This window comes from Chironomus tepperi, unplaced genomic scaffold, assembly GCF_022539635.2.
Source record: "Chironomus tepperi strain 1889 unplaced genomic scaffold, CSIRO-AGI_Ctep_v1 contig_298, whole genome shotgun sequence".
In the NCBI taxonomy this organism is placed as follows: Eukaryota; Metazoa; Arthropoda; class Insecta; order Diptera; family Chironomidae; genus Chironomus; species Chironomus tepperi.
Genome location: NW_027226420.1, coordinates 1,594,074 through 1,620,182, shown reverse-complemented (window position 1 = coordinate 1,620,182; position 26,109 = coordinate 1,594,074). Strand labels below are relative to the sequence as shown.

Sequence of the window (26,109 nt, the reverse complement as noted above, 5' to 3'; positions counted from 1 at the left end):
TGTAACTCAATTAAAGAAGTGATAAGAATCTTGTTCCTGCATAATACATAGTTTAGTGACTCTCACGTGTTCATTAAGCATGCAATTGTGGATAATACTAATTGATGATGGATTAAGCAATTATTTAATCAGCCATGAAATGATTTAATTAGATGAATTAATGACATACAGCATGCTGAACATCAGTTTTAAGATCTAAGTTGAGATGGGACTAGCTGAATGCCTATTTATGCCATTACATACATCAAAATTCTTCGGTGGATCGTTTTGACCATAAAATTGAAGCAAAACTAATTCATAAGTGCTGCAAATATTGAGGATGCCTTAAGACCATTAGTTACGTAATGTCAATAGCTTACACAATAGTTCCAGCAATCGTAAAAATCATTTTTCGAGTCAATGAAAAAAAGTTTCTGGCACCTAATGCTGTATGATTCTGTTGAACTTGACTGCATAATCTTTCGACTTGTGGAAGCCATCCATATTTAGGAATTGTTCTGAATACAACAAGTGGCTTAACAGATTCTTCATTGACTGATGCTGTGATCAAGAACATTGTAAAGGTCCTGCATATTAAAAATATTGTTGAGAACCAGAAGTAGATTTTGTTTGCCTGATAAGGCAGTGGCTTTGTAACATTCAACAGCTGCATGCAAATAGAGTATAAATCTCCTAAACATGCTAGACATATCAAGCATCCAATCAAGTCAAGGACATAATCATTAAGCTCGCAGACTTTGTTGTAGTGTCGTCTGATCTCGTCCCAAAATGCATCGGATAGGATCTAAAATGTTAAGGACATGAATAAGGATCAACAATCAGCACAAAGCTCCTTACTCGTCCTTTGAAAAGTTCCAATCGTTCATTAATCATCTTAAATTTTGTGGCTATAGACATGCTCATTATCATAATAAATAGATCAATGAAGCTCCATGCGAATGTAAAGGATATGTTTATGTATTGGACCCACAGGATTGAAAGTGGATTCATTGGAAATATTTTGAAGAAATTGATGAACTGAATATTGACGATAAAGTATATCCAGGATTCAACTACTAAATTACAAGTTTCTGCTTCAATAATTCGATCATGTAGAAATGAATACCAGAACAATAAATGTTCAATTAAGGCAATGATCAGCACTGTGAATGTCGCGAATCGAACACGCTTCTTGAGGCTCCATCCAGATAAAGTATAAGTTCCATTACAAAATATGTTGTCAGCTTCTTGATATAACTTTAGCAATTCGTTCCACTTGTAAGAGATTCGGAGATATAAGATACATGAAATAATTCCAACAGAATAAAATACAGTACTTCCTGAAAATATTCAAAGCAAGTATAATTCAGGTTCTACTATCCTAAACATCATCAATCAATTAATCATTCAGTTTCCAGCCTCAGGTTGGCATGATTCTGACTTGATGATGCCAGACCTGGTGTTGGATTCTTGATCGATTAATCGATTTGTACTATTCGGGCTTATTACCTATAGTTTGAGCATTAAAGGTTTCCTCGTTTGCAATTCTTTTCAAATCAACCCATAGCAGTACAAATGCACTAATTAGCCATAAGCTTGTATGGAATGTTCTTTTTGACAGAAGCTTGAACTTAATATTTTTGACGTTTTTTGAAAAGATTCCTGTTATAGGAAGTAGACTAAAAAGTTGAGCGAGTGCTAACACTGAAAGAAATAGAGAATAATTCCAAATAACCTTCATTACTAGGAGAGTATCTGCAGACACAAGGCTCCTTTTGGAAGTCACACAGAGTAAGATATCCATTAGGATTCTGTTGAGAATATGTCAACTGCCGTTTAATATTCAAATTATATTTGCAACAAAAATTTGTTTATTTTCCCTTTTCATAGTTGATGACCCCTTCTTACAAATATTTTAGTCTGTTTTCTATTTTCAAACAATAAATATCATTCCTACTTAAATCCGTAAGGAAGCTCTTTAATTATACTTATTTGTAAATAAGAATTGTTGTTTTATCTTATCAACAGATTCCGTATGGATTTCATCTGTTTCGTACGAGGATAATCCTGTGAAACTATGTGACACAACAAAAACGTTTCAAGCATTAATACTGACCTGGAGCTACAACAACATGAAATCTATCCTGATTTTTAATAACCTTGGTTTTCAAAGGTTTTAATGACATTTTACTTTGATACAAGAATTGGTATTTTTTGTATCAACTTGTTGAGAAATGAAAAGTTTTACTTAATACTTTCAGAACTATGCTTCGACTTTATAAGCCATAAAGCACTGATTTTTATAATATATATATAAAGATTGAATAGAACTGATAAACAAAAGTGCATAATTAGACTCAATCTAAATAAGTCCAACCATTAAGTAATGCAGATAATTAGTAACACTCTATTCATTAAAGTGCTGAACATCTAATTACATGCAATCCAAATATAATTGAAACCGGCTTTGGAAAACTAATTTAAAGTGCTGTTCTAAGTTGAAGTATCATTTCCCGAACCATCACAAGGCCTGAACATTCCTGGGAGAATTTTATCTCCATCAAATTGAATCAGCACCAGCTCATAAGTTCTGCAACAGAGAAAATTTCAAAGACCTTTCCAAATACCAAAATTCAATAAACTTACATGATAGTTCCAGCAATCGAAATAATGATGCCTCGAGTAATAGTGAAGAAATGCCTTCCACTCAATGCCGTACTCTTGGTTTGGATTTGATTAGATAGTCTTTGGAGCTGTTGACTCCATCCGTCATTAGGAATCGTCCGAAAAATAGCAAGCGGCTTGATCGATTCATCATTGATTGATGATGTGATCAGACACATTAAGAATGTGCGAGCAATCAAGTAGATTGTTGAAACAAAGTAGTAGATTTGGTTGATTCTATAGGGATGTGGACTGGAGGATGAAATTTGGGATTAATTAAGGTATGCTTGCACATCTAACCCTAACAGGCAAAGAGGGTGCTCTTGACAGCTTGGACTGGATGAGCAAGCTCCCAAACATTGCTTGTTCTGCTTGGCAACCTTGCTCATCGACTGCTACGATTAAAAAAGATTTACTTACGTTGCTAAGTTCAAAATTTGCAAACAAACGTAATACAAGTCACTCAAACATGCGACACATATTAAACTTCCAATTAGATCATCAACATGGTCATTAAGCTCGCAGATTATATTATAATGTCGTCTTATTTCATCCCATAAATCATTAGGAATTATCTGTAATTAAAAAAGCATATCCAGTCAAGATTAAGTTATTAACAAATGAGCATGTCCAAGAGGATGCTCAATATTGTGAGACATGCTCAATCTGTTCAGGCTTACCCTTCCTTTAAATGACATCAATCGTTGATTAATCATCTTAAATTTCGTGGATATAGACAGACTCATCACCATGATAAACAGATCAACATAGTTCCAGACAAAGGTGAATGCAAAGTCTGTTGATTCAGCCCATATGACGGAATAATAATTAACTGGAAATAGCTTATAGATGTGAGCCAAATGTAGACTTGTAACGTAAAAGAACCAAGATCCAATTTCCCATTTGCAAATTTCTGCCTGGATAATGCGATCATGTATAAAGGTATACAATGCCAAAGAATGTTCAGAAAAAGCAAAAACAGATGCTGTATAGGTTAGAATTCGGATTCGTGTTTTAAAGCTCCATCCAGGCAATGTGTAAGGACTTTTGGAAAATATGTCATCTACTTCCTTAAACACCAGCAATAATTTGTTCCATCTGAATGCAATACTTAAGAAGATAAAGGATGACAGAATTCCGAGGCTATAAAATACAATTCCACCTAGAATGTGAACTTTTAAGCACGGATGGATATGAAGGAATTGATTTCTTACTGAACGTTTTAAAGTTGATGACTCCTACATCTGACAGTCGGTAAATTTCAAGAGCAATGAATGTTAAAGCACTGATGAACCACAAAGTTGTGTATAAAGTTCTAATGGACAGGAACTTGAACTTTATGTCTTGAATATTCTTAGAAAAAATGTCACAAATCGGAAGTAGACCAAAAATTTGAGCCAGTGCTAGTGCTGAAATAAATGAATTTAGCCTTCAGTTCCTTAAAATCAATTTCTTTTACAGACCAGGAGTTACACCAATATGGAACCTGTTCTCATCTGCTGAAGCCTTACTTCTTTTAGGTATATCAATAGCTATAGACATTCCTGCTTGTTCTTTGATATTAAAATACATACTGAGAGGATTTTGGAATCAATGATGGATTTTATTTATGTACTGATCAGCAATGATTTAGAAGCTTCTTATAAATTATGCAAAAATTACATAAAATCAACTGATAATTAAAAAAATCCACAATTATATAAGTTGTATTGGTAATGGATGGGAATGATGATTGTTCGTAGTTTAATTTATGCTTACTAGCTAGTCATTCTGAGTAGTTGTGCGTATGTAGCATAGCGGAATCCATAGACAAATCTATTGCTGTGTGAGTGAGGCTTCTGTGGCCGAATGGTTAGGCAACATTCAGGACAACTTCATCCTTCCATCCCTTAGGTATACCTCAGGATTCCCAATAGATGCCTATCTCACAAATACTACATTCATACCAATGACAAGAAGCAGCAAATTTACAAATGACACATCCTAATAACTAATGGTCTGATTGTATATTCCACCACATGGATCAAATACCTCTTGTGGACCACCATTTCTGTCAAATTGAAGCAACACCAACTCATAGGTTCTAAAAACAGAATCCAAAATTTAAGCAACTTCCAATATTTCAGTAAATTTCTTACATGACAGTTCCAGTAATGGATATGATGGTGCTACGATTTAGGAAGAAAAACTTCCGTCCACTCAATGCCGCACTGTTGTGTTGGATTTGATTGCAAAATCGTCGTACTTGTGGAAACCAGCCATCACCAGGTATCGCTCGAAATACAAGCAGTGGCTTTAAAGCTTCTTCATTGACTGATGCTGTGATTAGGAACATGGATAACGTTCGTGCGATTAAAAATAATGTTGAAAGCCAGAAGTAGATTTTGCTTGCAGGATATAGAAGTGGACTAGAGGAAAAATATAAATAAACAGCATATTAAGGATGTAGCGGTAAATAGAATATTGACATATACTTTGTGACTTTTAAAAGTTGCATGCAAATGGAGTACAAGTCGCCTAAACATGCAACACAAATAAGACTTCCGATATTGTCACCTATGTAGTCATTGAGTTCACAGATTTTACTGTAATGACGTCTTATTTCCTCCCAATATGTATCTGTTAGAATCTAAAGGAATAGATGTAGAGTCAAGATAAAGGTTAGAACATTGAGCTCCTTACCAGAGCTGGAAGTCGACTCGAATATTGTATGCAGAGTGTGGCCATCTCAAATTCGAGTTTTTCGACATTAGATTGTCGAAAAATTCGAACATTTCTAACTCAACTTATTTTAAAATAAAAATTTACGTTACGAAGAACAGCAAAAGTAACGGACAAAATAAAATTTGAATTTAAACGACAAAAATTTCTTTTTTGAAAAAAAATTAACGGTCGTTTTTGAGGCAGCCACACTGTGATTGTATGAAGTACAGACGACTTTTCTATACAAAATCCGGATCGACTTTCAGCTCTGTTCCTTACTCTTCCTTTAAATCCATTCAATCGTTCGTTAATCATCCTGAATTTTGAAGCTATAGACAAGCTCATTATAATAATGAACAGATCAACGTAGTTCCAAGCAAATGTAAATGATACATTCATGTACACAGCCCACATGATGAATACTATATTCACAGGAAATACGTCAAAGATATTCTTTAAATGAAGTCTGAATATATGATAAAACCATGACTCAATTTGCCAGTTACAAACTTCCGCTTGCATGTATATGTCAAATAAGAAGGAATACCAGAAACATACATGCTCTAGGAAGGCAAACAGTAATAACGTAATGGATGCAAATTTAATTTGCTTTTTGAGACTCCATCCTGACAATGTGTATAGCTCACTACAAAAAATGTCATCTACTTCTTTGTACATTTGAAGCAGCTCACTCCATTTATAAGCAATACGTAGATATAGCAAGGATGAAATGATTCCTGTGGCAAAAAATGCAATTCCACCTGGAAACATAATTAAATGTCAAAATTTATGTTAAAAGTCAATATCCTGGACATTACCGACGCTTTGTGCATTGAAGTGCTCAACATTTACCAAACGGACTGTTTCAAGGTACAGAAAAATGAAGCCACTTAAGAACCAGAAACTTGTATGTAATGTTCTGATGGAATAAAGTTTAAACTTGATGTCCTTAATGTTTTTTGAGGATATCCCTACGATTGGAAGTAGTCCAAAAAATTGTGCAATCGAAATAGCTGGAAAGAGGTACAAATTTGGATTTAGTCAGTGGATTATGATGATGGTGGGCAATCTATGTACTACTATGCTTTCTCGCTATCAGGATCGGGGATTGATATACTGGGAACCTCGAAAATATCAATCCCGATCCTGATCCCGACCACGACAAACTTGCCATGAATCGTATGTCATGTACGATTCCGGTCAAGGCTTGCCACTAAGTCGACTCAGATTTTGTCTAGAATAGTCGACTTTATTCGTCTCAACTCCGTACAATATCCAAGTCAACTTCGAGTTCCGACAAAAGGTTGCCCACCACTGGTTTACAACTTCATACCTGGAGCTATAACAATGTGAAATCTATCATCATCTTTAGGTTTTTTGCTACTTTTCAATTTGAAAGTAAACTTTGACATCGTTGAATCTATTCTTTACAAATCGACATGCTATACTGAAATCATATAAGTTAAACATGCAAAAAATTCAGCTCTGATTTACAAGATTTCATAAATTATTCAGATGTAGACAATTAAAATTCATTACAAGCTTAAAACTAGTACTTTATAAATTTTCTTTAATGCAGGCGACAAAATACGTTTTAAATTTTCATTGAGCTACTGCCAAGGTTGTATCCAGGAGGAATTATTGGGGTCAGACCTGCATCCTTCTTCCCCTACGTTTAGACCAATTTTTTCAATTTGTTTAAATTTTTTGAGACAAAAATCAAAACCTCCTTGGTAAATATGTGCGATCCATTTGGATTACCGTCTGTCTTCCCCCCTCCTTACGTCCCTGACCTACTTCATTTCAACAAAACGGAACTTGACCAACTCAATAATTAAATAACTTATATTTTTATTTTAAAATCGTCATAATAAGTTTGTATACATCCAATTTACAGAACTTATCATTGTTTAATACTGTGTACTATTTAGTCCAGCAGAGTTATTGCCTCTGTCACCACAAGGATTGAACATTCCAGGCAAAATTTTCTCTCCATCGAATTGCAGCAACACTAGCTCATAAGTTCTACAAAAATAAACATTATCAGCATCTATTGGATATTATCAGCATAAAGCTTACATGATTGTTCCAGCTATGGATATGATGATGCTTCTAGTCAAGAAGAAAAAGTTCCTTCCACTTAATGCTGCACTATTTAGTTGAATTTGACTGCATAACCTTTGAGTTTGATGAAACCATCCATCACTAGGAATTGATCGGAACACAGCAAGTGGCTTAATCGACTCGTCATTTACAGATGCTGTTGTCAAAAACATTGCAAATGTTCGACATATCAAAAAGGCCGTTGAGTACCAAAAATAAATTTTGTTTGCACTGTACGGAAGTGGACTGTGATGGAAAAAGTATTATGAAAATAAAATATTTACTGATAATAACAAAATCTCGTCACATTTGAATAACTCACGTCGCTACATTCAAAAGCTGCAAACAAATGGAATAAAGGTCACCTAAACAGGCAACGCATATCAAATTTCCGATTAATTCATCGACATATTCATTAAGTTCACAGATTTTATTATAATGACATCTGATCTCATCCCAAAAGGTGTCGGTGACTACCTAAATAAGAGAGGGTGTTAGTTCCGACGGGGTAATACAGCAGTCTTATATTTTTTAGACGAAATTAAGTGAAAATAGACTGGATGCACTTCAGGGAAGAGTTGGAAGGACTTTTGGAGTTCGGACACCAAAAGTGTAAAACGGCACTTCTACTGACTTCCACCAGACTTAACTAAGTCTAAAATCCATTGGAGACACATTGTAGTTCTGTCAATTCTGTTCCAGGGCATAGCTGGAAGACTTTTAGAGTCCGGACAACAATAGTCTCAATAGACGCCTCTATCGGACTCCTGGTAGTCATACCAACAGGACATCTCAATGCCTTTTCAACATTTTGGCGCCAAAAAGCAACTTATCCATGTCCTGGCAACTTTGATGCCCATCTCAGACAGCTAAGATTAGTGACAATTGATGACAGTACTTACCCTTCCTCTAAAGAACTCCAATCGTTCATTAATCATCCTAAACTTCATAGCTATCGATAAGCTCATCACCATGATAAATAGATCAACATAATTCCATGCAAATGTAAAGGATATGTTCATGTATTCAGCCCATAATACAGAAAATGTATTCACTGGAAACAGCCTGTATATGTGACTCAAATGAAGACTTGTTATATAAAAGACCCAACTTCCGATTTCCCAATGACAAATTGTTGCCTGAACATAGCGGTCATGTAGAAAGGAATACCATGACAATGAATGTTCACAAAGTGCGAAGAAGATGACCATAAAGATTGTGAATCTGATTTGAGTTTTCAGACTCCATCCAGATAAGGCATAAGGACTTTTACAGAAGATGAAGTCCACATCTTCATACAAATGCAATAACTCATTCCATTTGTAAGCAACACGGACGTACAGCAAGGATGAACAAATTCCCACGCAATAAAAGACAATTCCACCTGAAAAATATAATAATCCACTACGCAAAATAACAAGGATGTTTATGAATAATATTACCAATGGTTTTTGCGTTGGTGCTTTCTTCATTTGTCATACGTAGAAGTTCAAGGTAAAGGAACACAAACGCACTAATGAACCATAAAAATGTATGTAATGTTCTGATGGATATGAACTTGAATTTAATGTCATCAATATTTTTCGATAATATTCCTGTTATTGGAAGTAGACCGAAAAATTGGGCAAGTACTAACACTGAAAATAATTGGGTATTATAGAATATCCATTGATGCCTGATAATGCTTGTTCAAACCTGGAGCAACAACAATGTGGAATTTATTGTCATCGCTTGAACTTTTTCCCTTCTCCTGACAGTGCAACTTAGCCATCCTTTATGCACCTGCACCTGATAATATGAAAAATTCAACTGGAACTAATGAACAGCACACTGGATTAGACTGCATGCAAATATTGGTATTTAAAGAAAAGATTTATGTCAAGGTACAGTGAAATGTCCATACATAAAGAACAAACAGCCATGAAAATATTAAGCACAATACAGCACTGATTGCAGTAGCTCATGAAATATGCAATCATGACCATCAATTAGTGCTGATAATCAAAATGCGTAAATCGCAATCAACTGCTATTTAAAAGCAGAACGGCACGTGCTGTGGATGAATAAACAAACGAGTAGCTGGAAAACAAAAAAATTGGAACTAAATTAATTTGCGAATAAACAAAAAAATATTTTTATTGGCAATTCATCAAATTATTTTGTTGACATGCTTAATATCAAGCAGTGCTGGAAATTTTAATAACTTTATAATACATGATTTTGCGTCATTTTAGACATAAAGTCTATAAATGGATATAAAAAATAATTGAATTACACTAGAAGGGACATTGAGTCATACTTAACGACTAATAATTGTGGATATCAACAGCACTTGAATATAATTTAAAATTCTGATGTTAATACACTTAAGGAATGTATTTCAAAACTTTTTTTTGTGCCTGATATCCCAATTTGATTTATTTTTTATGTATAACATTCAAATTTAATCAAATTCTGCCTTGAACTAAATGCATGTAGCATAATAGACAGCAGCAGTACCTAACATTTCACAATTCTGGCTATATTTTCACCAGCACTTGAAACCGATGACATTTCACCATGGTAAGGTGATGTCTGGGAAGAGCATCCTTACACTATCGAACCATAACTTATTCTTCTGGATTCTCTCATTGAGCTTCTGGTTTCTGTCTTCCAAAAGTGCAATCTTAATGTCAAGTTGCTTCCTTTCCATTGCCTTACGCTTACGATACTTTCCAGATGAAATGTTGTTCTTAGTCTTGTTAAGCTCATCAACATTCTTAGCAGACTTAATCATACTATGGATGACATTGCTGTTATCCCAATCTTTTGGCTTACGGCCACGTTTTGATTTAATTTGTGGACCATTTGATGATAAGGAATTGAATGATACGGATGATGATGTTGTGGATGTTTCTGAATAGCATGGTGATGCTGCGGGTGTATAAATGTTGAATTTTAACACTGGAACATCCGATGACATATGCCAATGTGAATCGACAGCATATTGACCAGCATAAAACCTTTCCTGTTGATGATAAATAATAAAACAAGCATGAGCTGACTGGACATTAATGATAATACAATTTTATCACTTACGGTTTCCATTTTGACTTGATAATCCATTGGCATGCAGTACTGAATTTCTTCAGCCTGAACATTGCATTGCTGTTCAAATGTCAATAAGTTCAAATCAAAATCTTCAATGGATCTCTGTTCGGATAGGAACTTATTATCATATTCCAAATAATCATTTTCATGCTTAAATGGAACTTGTTCCTGTACATTAACTCCATTATTATAATCATCAAGTTCACCAAATATATCAAGTCTATCCAAATCATTTCCCAGTTGAAATTCATCAAAGTTTCCTTCGATATCCTCAACTGGGTAGTCAATAAGGAACTTAGCGAGTGCTGATTCGATATCATTTTGAATGTATGTCTGTAAGATAATAAAAGCAACCAAACAGTTTATAATGCTGTTACGACCATTGGCAGATGTCTTATCAATTAAAAAAAAAGTATAAAATGTAATCAGGTTCCTGATTTTTTTTTTACCCGCTTGATTCTTATCTAATCTGTTCAACATTTTTCATGAGTCACTGGTAAAACTTTGTTCATCGTATCAAAATAATTTCAAAGTCGTTCTGATATTTGGTATTGAAATAATAAAGTATGGCGGATACAATATAATCTGAATCATCCATATAAGAGGTTTTAGGGCTGCACAGTTATACATATATTTCGAATTGTATGAATGATTATCCACGATAATATCGGAAGTCCATAATTTCTTAATGACTTTAAAGACCGATACAACCGCTTCAAACCCTAAATAGCAAATAGGAAATGGCACAAACCTGAAATAGCCTAACATAGTCTCTAAGGTATCCCTAAGTCTCGATGTTGTCACCAGATCGTCAAACTGACAAAGAGCTGCTATGACGCCTGTTTTTGGCTTATTTTGACGGTAAAATATGAAATTTGTAGCAATTCGCAGTTAAAGAACGTAAAGTCCAAGGCAACTTCACGCCGTACCATTAATACGGCTAGGCAGCAGTGCTTTATTGAACACGTTGTGCTTGAGAACTCTAAGTCGACTAGGTCCGACGCTCTAACCACTGCATTAAGTCGATTTGGATTTTGTATGAAAACATTATAGCCAGTTAAGCCAACAACCGAGTTCGATGGAAAGTCATTTATTGTAACCCAAGCTTTATAAAGTAAGTAATTGCTTGTTAAGGCAGGAATGTGTAGATCCATATAGCATTCAACCAGGTCAGCGTGACTCTGGCAAAGTGCCGGATATCAGATTCATCAAGTAAGATATAGCACAACATACTGTCAGTTAGATTCAAAGACGAATAATTTGTACAAACTTTGTGATAAAGCCAGCAATAGAGTAGATGGAAGACGTTTTGTAAGAATCTAGACTCCACATCGGAGCGTGGTTCCAGGAAGTGTGCTACACCATGTGCTACTATACAATCATCTTCAATCAAGTAAATTAACCTCTTATGGACAATTAGATTTTCAATTAGTATTGATATCACGCCATTTAATCAATATAGTATAAAAAGTAATTGATGTCACTTATCATGAGCATCAAAGATGAAAGCAAGTTATAAATATAACCTGCATTTCTGAGAAGACCTACACCGTATTACGCGACATGTGAATGATTTCATTGCATAGTTGCAATAATCAAATAAACTGATGCAATGAAATCAAACAAATGTATATAAATCAGCACATAGAAGTGGATTGTTGCTATAAATTGACTAAATGGGAATCACAAAGCTCTTCTATGTCTGATTTGTGATCTAAATGTTTATCAATCTAAAGTGGAAAATTAATTGAAATCAATCATATCTTTATAATAAAGAATCTGTCACAGAGTCAATTAGAAACAGAAATGTATAAAATTGTAATCGTTATATCTACAATTGTGCTTATTGTGGAATAACTTTTCTGCGAAAAAATAAAAAATTGATAAACGAACAAAAATAAAATAATAAAAAAATTGCGATAACGACAATGTGGCATGACTAGCTGATAATGAGAATTAACAAGTGTGAAGCTGAACTATGCTAATTATAGCTCAAATTTTTAATTACAGTTGTCAAATGTTATCGCATAAGTTGAATACTGGGATTTTCCGAGAAATCTCAATAAAGTAAATCTCAGACAGCTTCAATTGCGATTTAAGATTCAAACATAAACATTGAAAAATAAGAGATTAAATTTTATAGCTTTAAAGTATTGCTGGACAGTGGTCGAAAGACCAATTTTCTTGTTTTGTGATAAGAATTTTGAATAAATAAACAAATAGAAAGTTACTTAGGGACACTTGTTCAAAACATTTGAATTCAAAGCTTACTTTGATCAAAAATGCAAAGAATCTTGAAAATTTGAAGAAAATATTGCAAAATTCAGAATTTCAAACAATTTTTCTTCAATATTTTCAAATTTAGAGCATTTTTTGATCTAAGAAACCTTAGACTAAGCATAAGCGTCCCTATGCTAACAACATAATACATAATAAGAATAAAAATCATAAGATTTGATCAACTAATAAAATAATTCTACATTACTACTTACACGATATACGCTACGAAAAACACATCTATTTTGCAAACTTAATACAAAACAGATTGAAATTATAAAAATTAAAAGCGTCATTTTCTTTCGAAAATGAGCTGAAAACTACAAAGTTTAGCATGCTTAAAAATGTATTTTGCAATGTTTGCTTTGATTGGAAATTTGTTGAATAATTTAAAACTTTAAATTTAAATTAAAATTTTTGAATTGCTTGAATTAAACAAGTTTGCTTTCAAAATTCTAATTCTTTAAAATTTTGATAAATTTTAAAAATTTGGTTTTTTAGCTTTAAGAATTTTTTTATCAAAAATTTTAAATTTTTTGAAAAGTTTAAAGAAAAAAATCAAATTTTACAATTTTACCAAATTTATAAATTTTAAATTTTTGAAGTTTAAATGTTAAATTTTTAAAATTCTCAATTTGAAATTTCTTAAAAATTTCAAACCAAAGTTTCAACCAAAGTATGCTTTTGCAAACTAATTTTCTTAACAAGCAAACTTTTCGAAGAAAATAAAAAAAAAAAAGTGTTAAAATAAAATGCTTAATACGTTTCCGTAAGGTGGAAGTACATTGAATTCATAAAAGTTTCATGCAATTGAAATTCATTTATAAAACGACAAATTGATTGGTTTTTATTGTGAAATATTGCATCATAAAAAGTTTATTTTAGACACAATAAGCAGTATCCTTGAATCCATAGAAACATAAAACTAATGGCAAATTTTTATGTTTTTATTAAAGTTAAAAATTTAAAATTTCAAAGCCAACTTTGATGAAAATGCCACGTTTTTCAGTAAATAGAGTCAAGAATACAAACTTTGACATAAATTTGAAATCTAAACCTAATTTCAAGTCTTTTTAGGCACCATCAAACTTACATTCATTTTTGTTTAATTTATTTTGATGCTTTAGATTTTTTAAAATATTCTTTTAAGTTTTGACTGAGTCACAAATTTATTCACTTGTTCACTTTTAGTATTTTTCCACGTCTTTTCAAGCTGACAGCTCTGAATAGAATGAAGCAAATTATTTCATACAAACGATAAGCTTGTTTCTCAGTCGTTCGTAGCTATTCGTTTTTTGAGTTATCAGGAACGAATGATGGTTGTGTGAACGCATTGAATTTTTGTTGCATTCATGAGTCAGGGAAGCAGATTTTATATCCAACTGGATGTAACTAAAGGAAAATTTGCAAAATACCGGTTTTTGGAGGTTTTAGAATTAAAAATGTGTACTTACCTTTCTACTTTGTTGACTAATCTGGAATATACTTAAGTATGTAAAGACATTTCGCAGTTAATAATAGTGTAATGACTCCTGCTTTGTGATTTCTCCGATCGTAACACATTCAAATGTTGTATCCACGACACCAAGACAACAGCATACTTGTGGCAACACATTAATGTACGATATCAAGCCTAAATTGAAGTTTTGAGCAACGGATTAAGAGATTGATCCAGAATTTGAAATGTAGCTAGTGTTGGATATGTCTTGTGGTCCAACACCACGATAAGAGCTGCGCTTAAGTGTGCCATACTCTCTACCAGCCCCAGCATATCAGCAGTAAGGTTCCGAACAGCGAAAGATATGAGCTATTAAATTACCTAATGATTGAAATAAAGAACTGACTTGAACGTATTAAGTAAAGCCTATAGAAAATAAAAACGAGAATCTTAATTTATTCGAAACCATGATTTTGAAAAATTGTAAGCTTAATCTTACATTCGTTTCTAGTCGCTGTGTATTAGTTTACATCTCTATGGTAGACTTAGAAATATTTTGAATATTAGGAGGACTGTACATATTAGGAGGAGGGAAGGAGGCTCGAGATTTGAATGGTAATTTTGTTACGGAGGAAGGTGAGGCAAAAAGTCGACTTTCAGCGTTACATAATACATGAACGGACCCCTACATACATATAGTTAACGCAAAGTTTCGGCAGTATGGCTACTCAGTCTAAAGCGACCTAAAAGGAAAAGGATTTGATAGGCTATATAAAGAGGTCTTTGGAAGCAGAGTTGGCAGGACTCAATTGTGGAAGTGACGTCATTATTTTTGGAGTTTTGGATCCGGATTCCTAAATTCCAGCCAACTCTGTTCGGAAGCTACATTCACTAAGATTTTAAATTCATACTTTATAGGCTGAAAAACACTACGTGTTTGATCATAAAACGCATGGAAAGAAACTGCTGATAAAGACATTATTGACAATTGACATTTGGCTGTAATCAATACAACTGATTTTGAGAGTCATAGATCACAATTGATCAAAACGGGCAGCAATGTAAAAAAAGGTATCATATTTTCCAAAAATTTAAAATAGTAAACTGAAAATCAAGTATTTTGCTCTGCGTCAATAAGCACAACTGATAAGTACAAAAATATGAATATATAAATCAAGTGCTAAGCATAATTTGTCGAATTTGATTTCTTAACACATTGCTGTGACATGTTTATTGATAACCTTAAGATTAGGCGTTATGCCTAATAATCTGATTCGTCACCAAATAATATGTGACTAAAAATACGTGTGACTTTAAAACGCCTGAATTAGACAGCTAGAAGATTAAATAAAATATTATAATAAACCGGCAACTGTCCATGCATATTTGAAGCACAAGCATTAATACTGGATTTTTGTTGATGATATCATTTCCTTTTGTGCTGATAAAAGGCAAAGCTGTTCAGTTATCGTATAATGTACTGCTCACAACTACACTTATCCTTTATATTAAATAAATTTAATTAACTTCATCAAAAGTTTGTATCAGAACGACTATGAATCATAAATTACGATTTGATGTGATGTCACAAGATAATGATTATATAATTTAAAAAGATTCCAATCAAATCCACTACAAAAACAAATTTTTATAAGTGTGAATAGATGTAGCATAACTTGCCGGCATTTTTTTTTGTTTTTCAGTCAGTTTGGACGTCTTCAGTTTTTGGATGTCATAAGTGAATAACTGAGTTGCTTAAAGATGTATAATAACAACGTGGATTTGCATACTGACACAACGATCACGGATTGGGCACCTGACATGGGAATGTTTTTTCTTATTGTTGTTTTGAATATTATGAACTGCAAATGAAGCTCACAGCAATCCTCGGTAGGCTACAGGGATAAATGTTATTTAAAGAATGGTTTGGATCTCATTTCAAGTTGTAGATTTGGATCTGAGTTTTCATGACTTATCCCTGAATGTTTTTTATAGGATTCCGGTCTCTTTGATTTATCAAACGATCATTAGTATTGTAGTGAATTTAATGCGCAGTTTTGGATCTTAAGACTTTGATGGCTAATTTTTCATGCAAAGTTGTTAATCTTTAGTCGTTTAGATCGGTGTCTTCAATCATTTTTTGTCTTTAACCATCAGGAGCCATTGACGGCCAGCCCTTGGCCAGAACAAGTATCACCAGCAAGTGACTGTTGTCGATGACATATATTGAAAGCCATCATCGGTGGCCGACTGTCGTTGGTTCCCCATGATAGCTGATATTTGAAGAATGAATATTTTGCAAATTGCCGTCGGCTAATTGCACAACTCAGCTGTCATTTCTAAAAAAAGATTATTACTGAAAATAATTAAGGAAAAAAAGCAATTAAATTGAAACGATTTTAATTGAATTTTGGGAAATTCCCCATAATTTATTTGTTCTCTTATAAAATATAGTTATAAATATATTTGAACTTAGAGCTATATTTATGCCATTTTGTGCATTTTCAATCACTAACCCGAGTGGACAAAAATACGTCATCAACCATAAATTAATGTGCCTTTAACTAGTTAAAACATACTTTTATTCACTCGGGTACGGCTTTGTAAGCTAATTGTGAGATCGATGAATTTCAAGGCTTAACTTTTAGTTGTGCCTGGGATAAATTATAGCTGGTTCTTTATTTTATTTGGCTTTGTTTCATTCAAAATGATTTTTTTTTTGTATTTTCCGATGGCGGGAAAATTATTTGTTTACATTTTTAATACAAATTCTATTTCCTTAGTTTTAACTTTAATTCAAGTTATATCCTAAATATTTTGATAAGTAAATTAATTCTACTATACCTAATAACAAAATGATTTTAGAGGTAAAAATTGTATTTTTTTTTAATTTAAGTATTTTGTGAGTTTTTGCAAACAAGCATGTAGAAAATTGCGGGAATTAGCTATGTCATGCACATATTTATGCTATGTATATGTTGTTGTCTTATTGGCTGTTCCTTCTGTTCAAGCAATTTTAGGCTGTGTTTAAAATTTCATATCATTGTCCATTTTAACCTTTGTTTATCCTAAATCGAATAGTTATGGCTCCAGTAAATTCAGATTGTCCTGACCCTTCTCGTCAGTAAGATCAAACAACCCCAATCCTTTTTCCGCACATTTTCCTTCAATTTCATTTAATGCTTCCAATGAGATTCCATTCACAAACTCGTCAAGTGCTTTACTGTGGTCATTTTCATTTGGATTGCTATTTTCAACGTTGTTAACCTGCAATAGATCAACCTTAGAAGCATTCGAACAACTTCAAATCTAAATTAACTAAGCAGCACTTCTGATTTGAAATTTATATCCTCTACTCACTCATTATAATAATATTAAAAATATAAAATAAATTACAAACTTTAATTTTGGTCTGATAAAAGTTACTACACCGAAAAATACGCGATATGTGATGACTATTCCTAACGACATAAAGGTTCTCTTAGTACGAATTATATTATTGTTACGTGATTTATGTCGGTAGGATGTGTAAAATGATTGCAATAATATTTATTCATGAATTTATCTTTTATATAATTTCTAAAAATAGTCTATACATCATTATTGCAATCATTTATATTAGTCATCAAATATATAATCTTTTAAATTTATTAAATTGGACAAATGGTCAAATTGTATGTAATGTTTTGCACTCATAAAAATTTTTAAAATTTTTCTTAAAAATTATTGAATGTTTTTCTAACTTTTAGCGGTTTTGAATCTCAACGACCATTACCCCGGAGTCATTCTTGCGATAGGTTATAAGTGAACAGTAAGAAGCATTGAATGAAATATTTTAAGGGAGATTGTATTGATAATAAAAGTTTTGGACATATAGGTATGTAGACCCGGTCCCGATAATTTTTGGTGATCAGGATCAGGATTGGAATTTTATGTGCTCCGGGATTTTTTTGGGAAATTATGATTCCGATTCCGATAGCGAGTAAGCATAGATATAGGAGCAAATTCAAGAATTTTTTTCACTAAGAAGAGGAGAAGGGGAAAGGATGGGGATTTGATCCCCCCCAAAAATACCAATTGAATACGCTCTTGTGAACGGTCTCTTAGAATCAACTTCTGTCAATTTTTAACATTTTTGAAGCTTCTTTTTCAATAATTTTTAAAAAAAATCTTAAAGTTGTTTTCAAAAAATGGTTTTTTTATGAGTGTAAATCTTTAAGCTTATCTTAAATTGAAATATATTAAAATCTATTTTTAACATAATAATAATGCACAAATACACAGTAACTATATCCTAACAGGTAAAGAGACCGCTTGTAGGTACCGTAGTGGATTTTCTGTATCATGAAAACATGCTCTTTGCCTGTTAAGATTATTGACTTTACTATAGTTTTAGTTACTATACTGAATAGGGTTTTCAATACCGGCATTAAAATATGTATATATAATACCGGTATTTCATACAAAACAACACCGGTATTGAAAACCTTAATACAAAAACTTCGCATTATTTACGTCAAAAATCAAGTTGTTGTTGATTCTCTGTTTTTATTAATTTAATATTCTTTTTAAAACTGGAATTCTTAAAATTCTTTTTACATAAATTAATATTCATTAGAACTTATCATTTTCAAGATGGCGGAATCCATTTAGATTGACATAGCTATCAGCAACAAGTTCATAATGACACTAAGTTATAACTATGAATTTTAATTTTATAAAGAACATTAACACAAATTTTAAATTGAATTACACTAGAAATTTAAGGAATTTTAAACAAAATTACTCTTTTTTTGTGACTTACGTTCATCTTTAACTCAGAGATAACCAAAGCTTTATTTACTGAATTTAAATGTTCTACGTCTAGTGTAAACGAGTGAAGCTATAAGAATGACTCAATTTTTTAAAAACTGTTGTTATTGCATATATAAAGAGAAGTAAAGAGAGCGGGTTTTATTTCGTAATTCCGATTCTATGAGAGAATGAATAGAATTCTCCGATACATATTTAAATTTTCTATCGGAATCAGATGGTATTTAGAGTGAAATATGTTATTGTGTGAATATGAATTTATTCGATAGACATGAAGTCCGGCTTCACATATTTGTATCTTTATTCTTATTTAAAATATTCTCATTTTTGACATGGATATTTAAATATGGGAAATATTCGATAAAAATTCTTATTGTTAAATGACTTTAGTTGCTTAAATGATTTATAGCTGTATTTTGAAAGATTCTTATTTATTTACGGGCGGAGCAAGACATTTTAATAAGGGATTATTTGAAAAAATGACCTCTAAACTCTCCCTACCCCAATGGATATGCTCATGATAAGTATCATTAGATCAATTTTGTTAAGGATGATTCATCCACTTTTCAATGTTCCATAAGTGAAAGTGGATCAATCCCTAGCGCCAAAATGGCAAGATTTTTGGACGATATTGCCAGAATTCGAATGCAAGATTTTTGCCCGAGAACGATTTTTGCCAGACTTTGCAAGATTTTCCATACAATGAAAATCCTTAACTGCACGACAATGCAAGAAAACAGCTATAAATCGGACCGATTTTTTTTATCGGTCCGATTTTTGCAAGATTGTGCCAGACAAATCGTCCATAACTTGATCAACTTGCATACAAGTTATGGACGATTTTTGCCAGATTTTGAAAGATATTGCAAGATTTTTTATTAAAAAATTTTAAAAATTATTTTTTTTTTCTCTTTCTCATATACTTCACAAGCGTTTGAATCTTTTTAAAACCTTTTATACTCGTCCGATTTTTGCCAGATTATGCCAGATTTGTCTTGGGATTCGAACCGTGGATCGCTTGATTTGAAAATTGTTTGATGTCCTACACTTAACCGCTGAGCTACCGCTATCTGAAATTATATAACTTTATGTATGGCAAAAGACATATATAAGTTACTAATGAATTTCAAGTATGAAATATAGTTATATTTTGATTTTAACTTTTCGAATTAAATTTATCTTGTACTGATTGAAAAAAAATTTTTTTTTTACATTTTCAAAATGTTTAGTTTAAGTGTATTTTATTCACTTCTTGTCCATATGTGAATGAATTGAATTTGTTAAGATTCGGAAGTTGGTGTTTTTTTTAACGAATGGCGTTATCAATAATTTGTAATTAGTTTGCTTTTTTAATTCTACATCATAATCTAGATAAAGAATCGAGATTGGAAGCTGCATTGCAAGGAAATTGTCGAATTCCCTTCATGCAATATAGTCATCTAATAATCAAATCATTTTGGGTTTAAAATCAAGATAATTTAATAACGAGACACCGAAATCTCTACTTCTAGTTAATCTAGTAAAAAAATGTACGGCATAATCTGGTTCAAATCAAAAATTTATAACTTATAAGATTTTCTGAAAATTTCAAAAAAAAAAATTCAAAAAATATCTGGCAAAATCGTTCAAGAATCTTTCAAGTTCTGTCAGATTTTCGAAAGACTTTTTCATCCGATTTTTGCAAGATTTATCTTACACAGTCGGACCGAAAACTGGAAGATATTTCGGACGTTTTATCAAAAATTATGTCTGGCAAATTCTGGCAAAAGTCGGACGTATAAGATTCGTCAGATTTTTGCCAGAAAATGCAAGATTTTTTTTCTTTCAATATCGTCCAAAAATCTTTCAAAATCGGACGGAGTTTTTCGTGCGAAAAAAAATCTTCCAATATCTTGCAAAAATCTGGCAAAATCGGACGGACAAAAAAAGTCTGGCGAAAATCTTTCCATTTTGGCTCAAGGGATAAGAACAAATCATTAATATCAATTCATATATTGTCAGCCATAGGAGATTCAAATTCAAGTTTGTTATTTATGTTATCAAACAGCTGACAAAATCGTACGTAAAGATGTTATTGTAATATCAGTTGAATTTCACGTAGAAAATATTTGAAAAAATCTCGAACGTTAATTTTATTCACAATTCAGTATGTTTTCTATTACTAAATTGAGTTTTCTTTGAAAATTTACTGTAAATTAGGGATTTTGGATGTTCAGTGTGTCTTTAATACTTGTGTCAAGCCTGTGCTGCTTTATGGCTGGGAAACTTGTCTCGTAACTACAGAGAAATAGCCAAAGCTTTTAGTTTACGTAAATAGCTGCTTCAGACGGATTCTCATAATCGGACAGTGAGGATCCAGTGAAATGGAAATCGAATCAATTTTGGTTGAGAAGAGCTGGCCAGGCTTTAAAAGCGAATTAGCGTTTTAGCTCGGAGAGATAAACAAGCTTGCTATTCTGGATACTAGATGGAATCTACAAGCGAAAAGGCGTCCTGGAGCTCCAAGCGCAATATGGCGTAGGACGATAATGAAGGAATATCAGATAGATGTCAAAACTGAGAATTTGTTCAAGCTTTGTGAAATTAGGTTTGACATCAGACACCTTTTCGTCTTTCAGTCGACGGGATGTTCTATCGAATGCAATGAGGATTGTCTATCAAGAATTTCGTCAGTGGATTCCTTTTCACATGAGACATTTTGGCTCTATTACTTCTTAATTATGACTATAGCATCTTCATATTCTTCTTTTTCACAATAAAAAATCAGCTCTTTTTTCTACATCCAGAAAATCTTAAAAGCACATCCATCATCTTTCCTTGTTATTCCTTACTGTAATATATACACACATGCAGACATGACAATGAATAATTTTATTTTTCTCACTCATTGGGCGAAGTAAGCTGCGAATAAGAAGATAAAAACATATATATGGCTTATTTCGCTTCATTTCGCATCCTTTGTCAAAATACACTTTTCGTACCGAAACAAGAAGACCAAACAAAAAGAGAGAACTGACTAATGGTAAATTTTGAAAGGCACAAAAGCAGATTCGTAAATGATTAGGAACGTGTCGAGAATTCCTAGATTATTTTCGCTACATTTATTTTTAGATTAATTTTCATGGCGTGGAATTGGGTGACAATAAGAAATTTCCACGAATGTGACTAACTGGAAGTGAATTTTTTTTGGATGGTAATGAATGTTAATTAATCAAATATGTATGTCGGATCATCCATGCGATAAAATTGTGACAAATGACAGCAGGATAAATCATGAATTTTACGACATTGAATACTTTTTTGTCCATAAAAAGGAGTTTAAGTCAATCGTCAATGACGTCCTTTTAGGAGAGTTGCCAGGCATTTTTGTTGTTCTGCCTTCTTCTCTTCCATTTAAGCTAAGTAATTTTCCTATTCTTAACAATCCGTTTACCTTTTACTTACTTACTTCGTTGGCCGAACAGCTGAAATGTGATCCATGGTCTCCCTCAGTTAACGCTGGAAGCTGACTCTATCGCTGGCTACCGTTTGCCAATATCCAATTTCAAGTGTGATACTTTTTCTATCGACAGCTTCTTTGGGTTTGCCTTTTACGTTCCAAAATAAAGCCTGTCTTGCAATGTCTGGTTGCATACTTCCATAAAGTGTGACCAACCCATGCCCATTGACTCCTGACGCATTCTGGAAGAAAGCTCCGTCAGTAATGATCAATCTCCTCAAACTTTAGATAGCTATCTGAACTATCAGGACGCAATCTGAAGGAAGACACTCCAGTGGAGATCAGTGGATCTAAAACTATCAGGTGATTCGACGAGACTCAGCTTAAGATTCATAACTAAGACTCCTCAATCTGAATGTCCTTGAGTCACTGCTACATAACTCTTACTTACTTCCTTACTTCCCTGTCGGTACAGATCAAGTGTGATCCATGGCCTTCCTCGCTACATTACTCATTCCATCCAAATGCTACTCTTGTAGTCCATTCCACAGCAACGACACCATCACACTTTCATGCGTTATAAAAAAAATAATAGAGTTTCTTTTGGATGCTATAACAACACACAACATACCATAGTAATACTATCAACAGTCGTAAAAACCTGAAACCTGTAGCTTCTTTACTTTATCTCAATAGATTTTCTGTTGCGACATTTTCTCTTGTTTACATTACTTTTTTTTTATACCATTCGCTTTCACTTCCTCCATCCCCTTATATATGATAATTTATTCTATACAATTTCTGCTTATATTTATCTTCTTTTTTGCTGTAGCTTCCTTTATTTTGAGCTTTTTTTTACCACATATCTACTTACATTATGCAGACAATTTCCATACCTTAATACTATCTGCACTCGTGGTATTTTGGATCGAGAAATGTTTGAAATTATTATAGCATAATTCATGCTTAACTGTGTACAACTTGTACTTTACATGACATAAAGTAAACAGTAATTTTTAATAGTTGAACTTGAATGTAAAGTTTACAGGTCAGTAATCATGAATGCCGCAGTGATGATGCCTGAATAAAGATGAAATATTTCCGCCTTAATCTTCTTCATTGATGCGCAAATGTTGTAAATTGATGTTAGAATTCTCACAAAAAAAGAATGCTTCTTAATGCCTCTAATATCCATATTATTTATCAAGATCTTGACGAGAGATTGATTTCCGTCTATCTCGCTCATTTTCGTTTCACCTGCTTCAATTGACAGTGAGTTGAAAAAGTTTTTTTTTTTTTTGCTGTGGAACTTAAGGCTGCATTTGAAGATTTGCTTTGTTTTTAAGTTCTTTTTATTAGTAAAAAGAAATCGACAATTTCCCATAAAGTTGACTAAGAATGAAGAGTAAGTTTCAAGTAGTAATATAAAGTTTTCAATTTGTGGTTATAAGATCCAGGGATATAAAGTGATGGACTGGCTGGATGATGAACAATCCCGAGTGACACTTACTTACTTACTTACTTCGATGGTCATACAGGTCAACTGTGATCCATGTCCTCCCTCAGATGACGCTTAAAGTTCTATCACCGGCTTCTGCCTGTCAATTTCCAGGACCAAATGCAATACTGTCTTTATCGATAGATACCTTCCAGGAGTTCTTCCCGAGTGACACGCTGAAGGAAATTCAGGGAAAATCACAATATTTGTCTTCAAAATGGACTGAAAACAGTCGTCTGTGCTGCAAATGCAATTTTATGTCGTTTTGTCATTCTGCGCGGCGATGAGCTTTAATATTGGATTTTGAGTCGTTTAAACATTGATAAATAAGATAAAAGAACAACGTGAGGCCATTACCAAGGTAAAGGTGTGGTTTCGGGTTCCATAGTTTTTCAGACATAACAAGGCTACTTTCCAGAAAAGCATAGCGTGTTCGGTAGAGCACCGTTAGGTACTATATGAACGGTACGACGCAAAGCTGCTCTGATGACGCCGTAAAGATTGATTTAGATCGAATTCGATAGTAAAATATTTAGCCAAATTTTCAAAATCCATATTACCATGTCGCGGACCAAATAATGTTTAGAAGTTCTGCACATCCACAACAATCCCCACTTTAAACGCTTCCATTACTTCATAATAACAGCTTCAAATCCGTACTCTCATAATTTTCAACATTATGACCGACTAAAAGTTTCCACTAATAAAAAGTCACTTTAAATAGTCATCACTGTCGTCAATCCTTAATCTCAAGATTCTCCGTCCTCGAAAATATTGTTCAATTTTGTCTTCTTCTTTTCATTCCGCCACCATTGTCTTTAGAATTTGTAATTTAATTTTGTAAACTTTCTCATCCAGTTTTTACACTTCTTTGTCGTTATACGTGAAAATGTTGACTGCTATGGAAGGAATAAAAATGATAATGGCATATAAGAGAAATGAAGGAAAAGGAAAAAAATTGAGGGATCAGCATTAAATTGAAACCTTTCAAGAAGACTTTGTGTTTGTTGATTTAGGAACATTTTTCTTATGTCCATCACATGCTGTATCTTCTATAACTTGGATGTCTTCATAAATACAACCTTATTGACCTCCAGAATGTCATATTTTTACTATTTGTTACATGAACAATGTTTACCGTGAGGAATTGAATTACAGAATATATATTTTTGATATAAATATAGCTTCTGTCATGGGATATAAATAAACGCGGATGAGATTTTCATCATAAAAAAACATGGAAATTATTCAACAAGCCATTAAAACAACAGGTATTGCTTTACACAAATTATTTTGCTTTTCTCATCGGAGCAATTTTTACATCTTTTTTTTGTGCTGTTCAGGGACAGAGTGTGTAATCTGATGATTTAAAGAGTGGTGATTAACTGCTTAACGTTAGTTTGCTTCCTTGAGACTTTACTTGCTCATTGGAAGAGGATATTTGATGAAAAATACCAGTGTTGTCCAACCTTTTGGCTCCACGATCCAATTTGGTGTTGAACCACATCCGAAACCACACACGTTGTGTGACATGTGCCGCATCACAAAGTTTGGACAACATTGACGGGAAAAGACGATATTTCTTAATTATTTTCTGCTTTACCGACTGTAAGTCTCTTAGTCTCTTATGCCATTTGGCTCTCAACTGGCCTCTACATGACGATTGCTTCCTCTTGGTATTATTAAAACAGCTTAACGACGCCTTATAAGCTACGTGACGGACCCTTCTACATTTGTGTCGTTCAGGCAACACTGTCCTATTTGTGAGCTAAAGCTTTACTCCAGGCTATATGCCGAACAGCCTAATTGTCGATGATAGATTGTCCATAACGAAAAAGCAAGTCATGAGCAGCCAGATGCCGTCAAACCTGTTCAAAATTGCCATCTCCAACTCTGCTCGATAGCGTCAAATCAAATCAGAATGGCAGGTGGAAGAAAAAAATTATGTCAGAGCACAAAGGGCAGCTTAAGTATTTTGTCCATTAATTTGAGATTCCATTTCCCGTGTTTACAGAATGAAAATGTAATTTAGACTGAAAGGCATGCTTTTTTTCACAACAATTAATTCTAATTATATGCCTGTTTCCTTTTTTCTTCCTAATTCGA

General features: G+C 33.1%; 5 protein-coding genes and 1 long non-coding RNA gene across 6 annotated transcripts; all 6 read right to left on the bottom strand.

Annotated features, from left to right (window-relative positions):
- Positions 1-195: 195 nt before the first annotated feature.
- LOC139092320 (gustatory receptor for sugar taste 64f-like) lies at positions 196-999 on the bottom strand. Its single transcript, XM_070642668.1, has 3 exons — positions 838-999; positions 360-784; positions 196-304 (listed from the first exon to the last, which is right to left on the bottom strand). Exons 1-3 carry the CDS (start codon positions 988-990, stop codon positions 196-198), a joined length of 687 nt encoding a protein of 228 aa, XP_070498769.1. The 5' UTR covers positions 991-999.
- Positions 1,000-2,363: 1,364 nt separating this feature from the next.
- LOC139092319 (gustatory receptor for sugar taste 64e-like) lies at positions 2,364-4,215 on the bottom strand. The gene is made up of 6 exons (XM_070642667.1): positions 4,155-4,215; positions 3,886-4,052; positions 3,324-3,560; positions 3,064-3,218; positions 2,626-2,895; positions 2,364-2,569 (listed from the first exon to the last, which is right to left on the bottom strand). The coding sequence occupies exons 1-6, from the start codon at positions 4,213-4,215 to the stop codon at positions 2,473-2,475; spliced, it is 987 nt and encodes a 328-aa protein (XP_070498768.1). The 3' UTR covers positions 2,364-2,472.
- Positions 4,216-4,284: 69 nt separating this feature from the next.
- On the bottom strand, positions 4,285-7,079 carry LOC139092430 (gustatory receptor for sugar taste 64f-like). The gene is made up of 6 exons (XM_070642828.1): positions 6,680-7,079; positions 6,165-6,359; positions 5,626-6,107; positions 5,118-5,272; positions 4,782-5,051; positions 4,285-4,726 (listed from the first exon to the last, which is right to left on the bottom strand). The coding sequence occupies exons 1-6, from the start codon at positions 6,756-6,758 to the stop codon at positions 4,627-4,629; spliced, it is 1,281 nt and encodes a 426-aa protein (XP_070498929.1). The 5' UTR covers positions 6,759-7,079; the 3' UTR covers positions 4,285-4,626.
- Positions 7,080-7,177: 98 nt separating this feature from the next.
- LOC139092431 (gustatory receptor for sugar taste 64a-like) lies at positions 7,178-9,479 on the bottom strand. Its single transcript, XM_070642829.1, has 4 exons — positions 8,352-9,479; positions 7,772-7,926; positions 7,426-7,695; positions 7,178-7,371 (listed from the first exon to the last, which is right to left on the bottom strand). Exons 1-4 carry the CDS (start codon positions 8,919-8,921, stop codon positions 7,257-7,259), a joined length of 1,110 nt encoding a protein of 369 aa, XP_070498930.1. The 5' UTR covers positions 8,922-9,479; the 3' UTR covers positions 7,178-7,256.
- Positions 9,480-9,559: 80 nt separating this feature from the next.
- Positions 9,560-13,078, bottom strand: LOC139092433 (uncharacterized). Its single transcript, XM_070642831.1, has 2 exons — positions 10,528-13,078; positions 9,560-10,456 (listed from the first exon to the last, which is right to left on the bottom strand). The coding sequence occupies exons 1-2, from the start codon at positions 11,017-11,019 to the stop codon at positions 10,004-10,006; spliced, it is 945 nt and encodes a 314-aa protein (XP_070498932.1). The 5' UTR covers positions 11,020-13,078; the 3' UTR covers positions 9,560-10,003.
- Positions 13,079-15,413: 2,335 nt separating this feature from the next.
- On the bottom strand, positions 15,414-19,131 carry LOC139092370 (uncharacterized). The gene is made up of 2 exons (XR_011544583.1): positions 19,059-19,131; positions 15,414-16,593 (listed from the first exon to the last, which is right to left on the bottom strand). It is a non-coding gene; the product is annotated as an uncharacterized lncRNA (long non-coding RNA).
- Between the last annotated feature and the right edge of the window lie 6,978 nt (positions 19,132-26,109).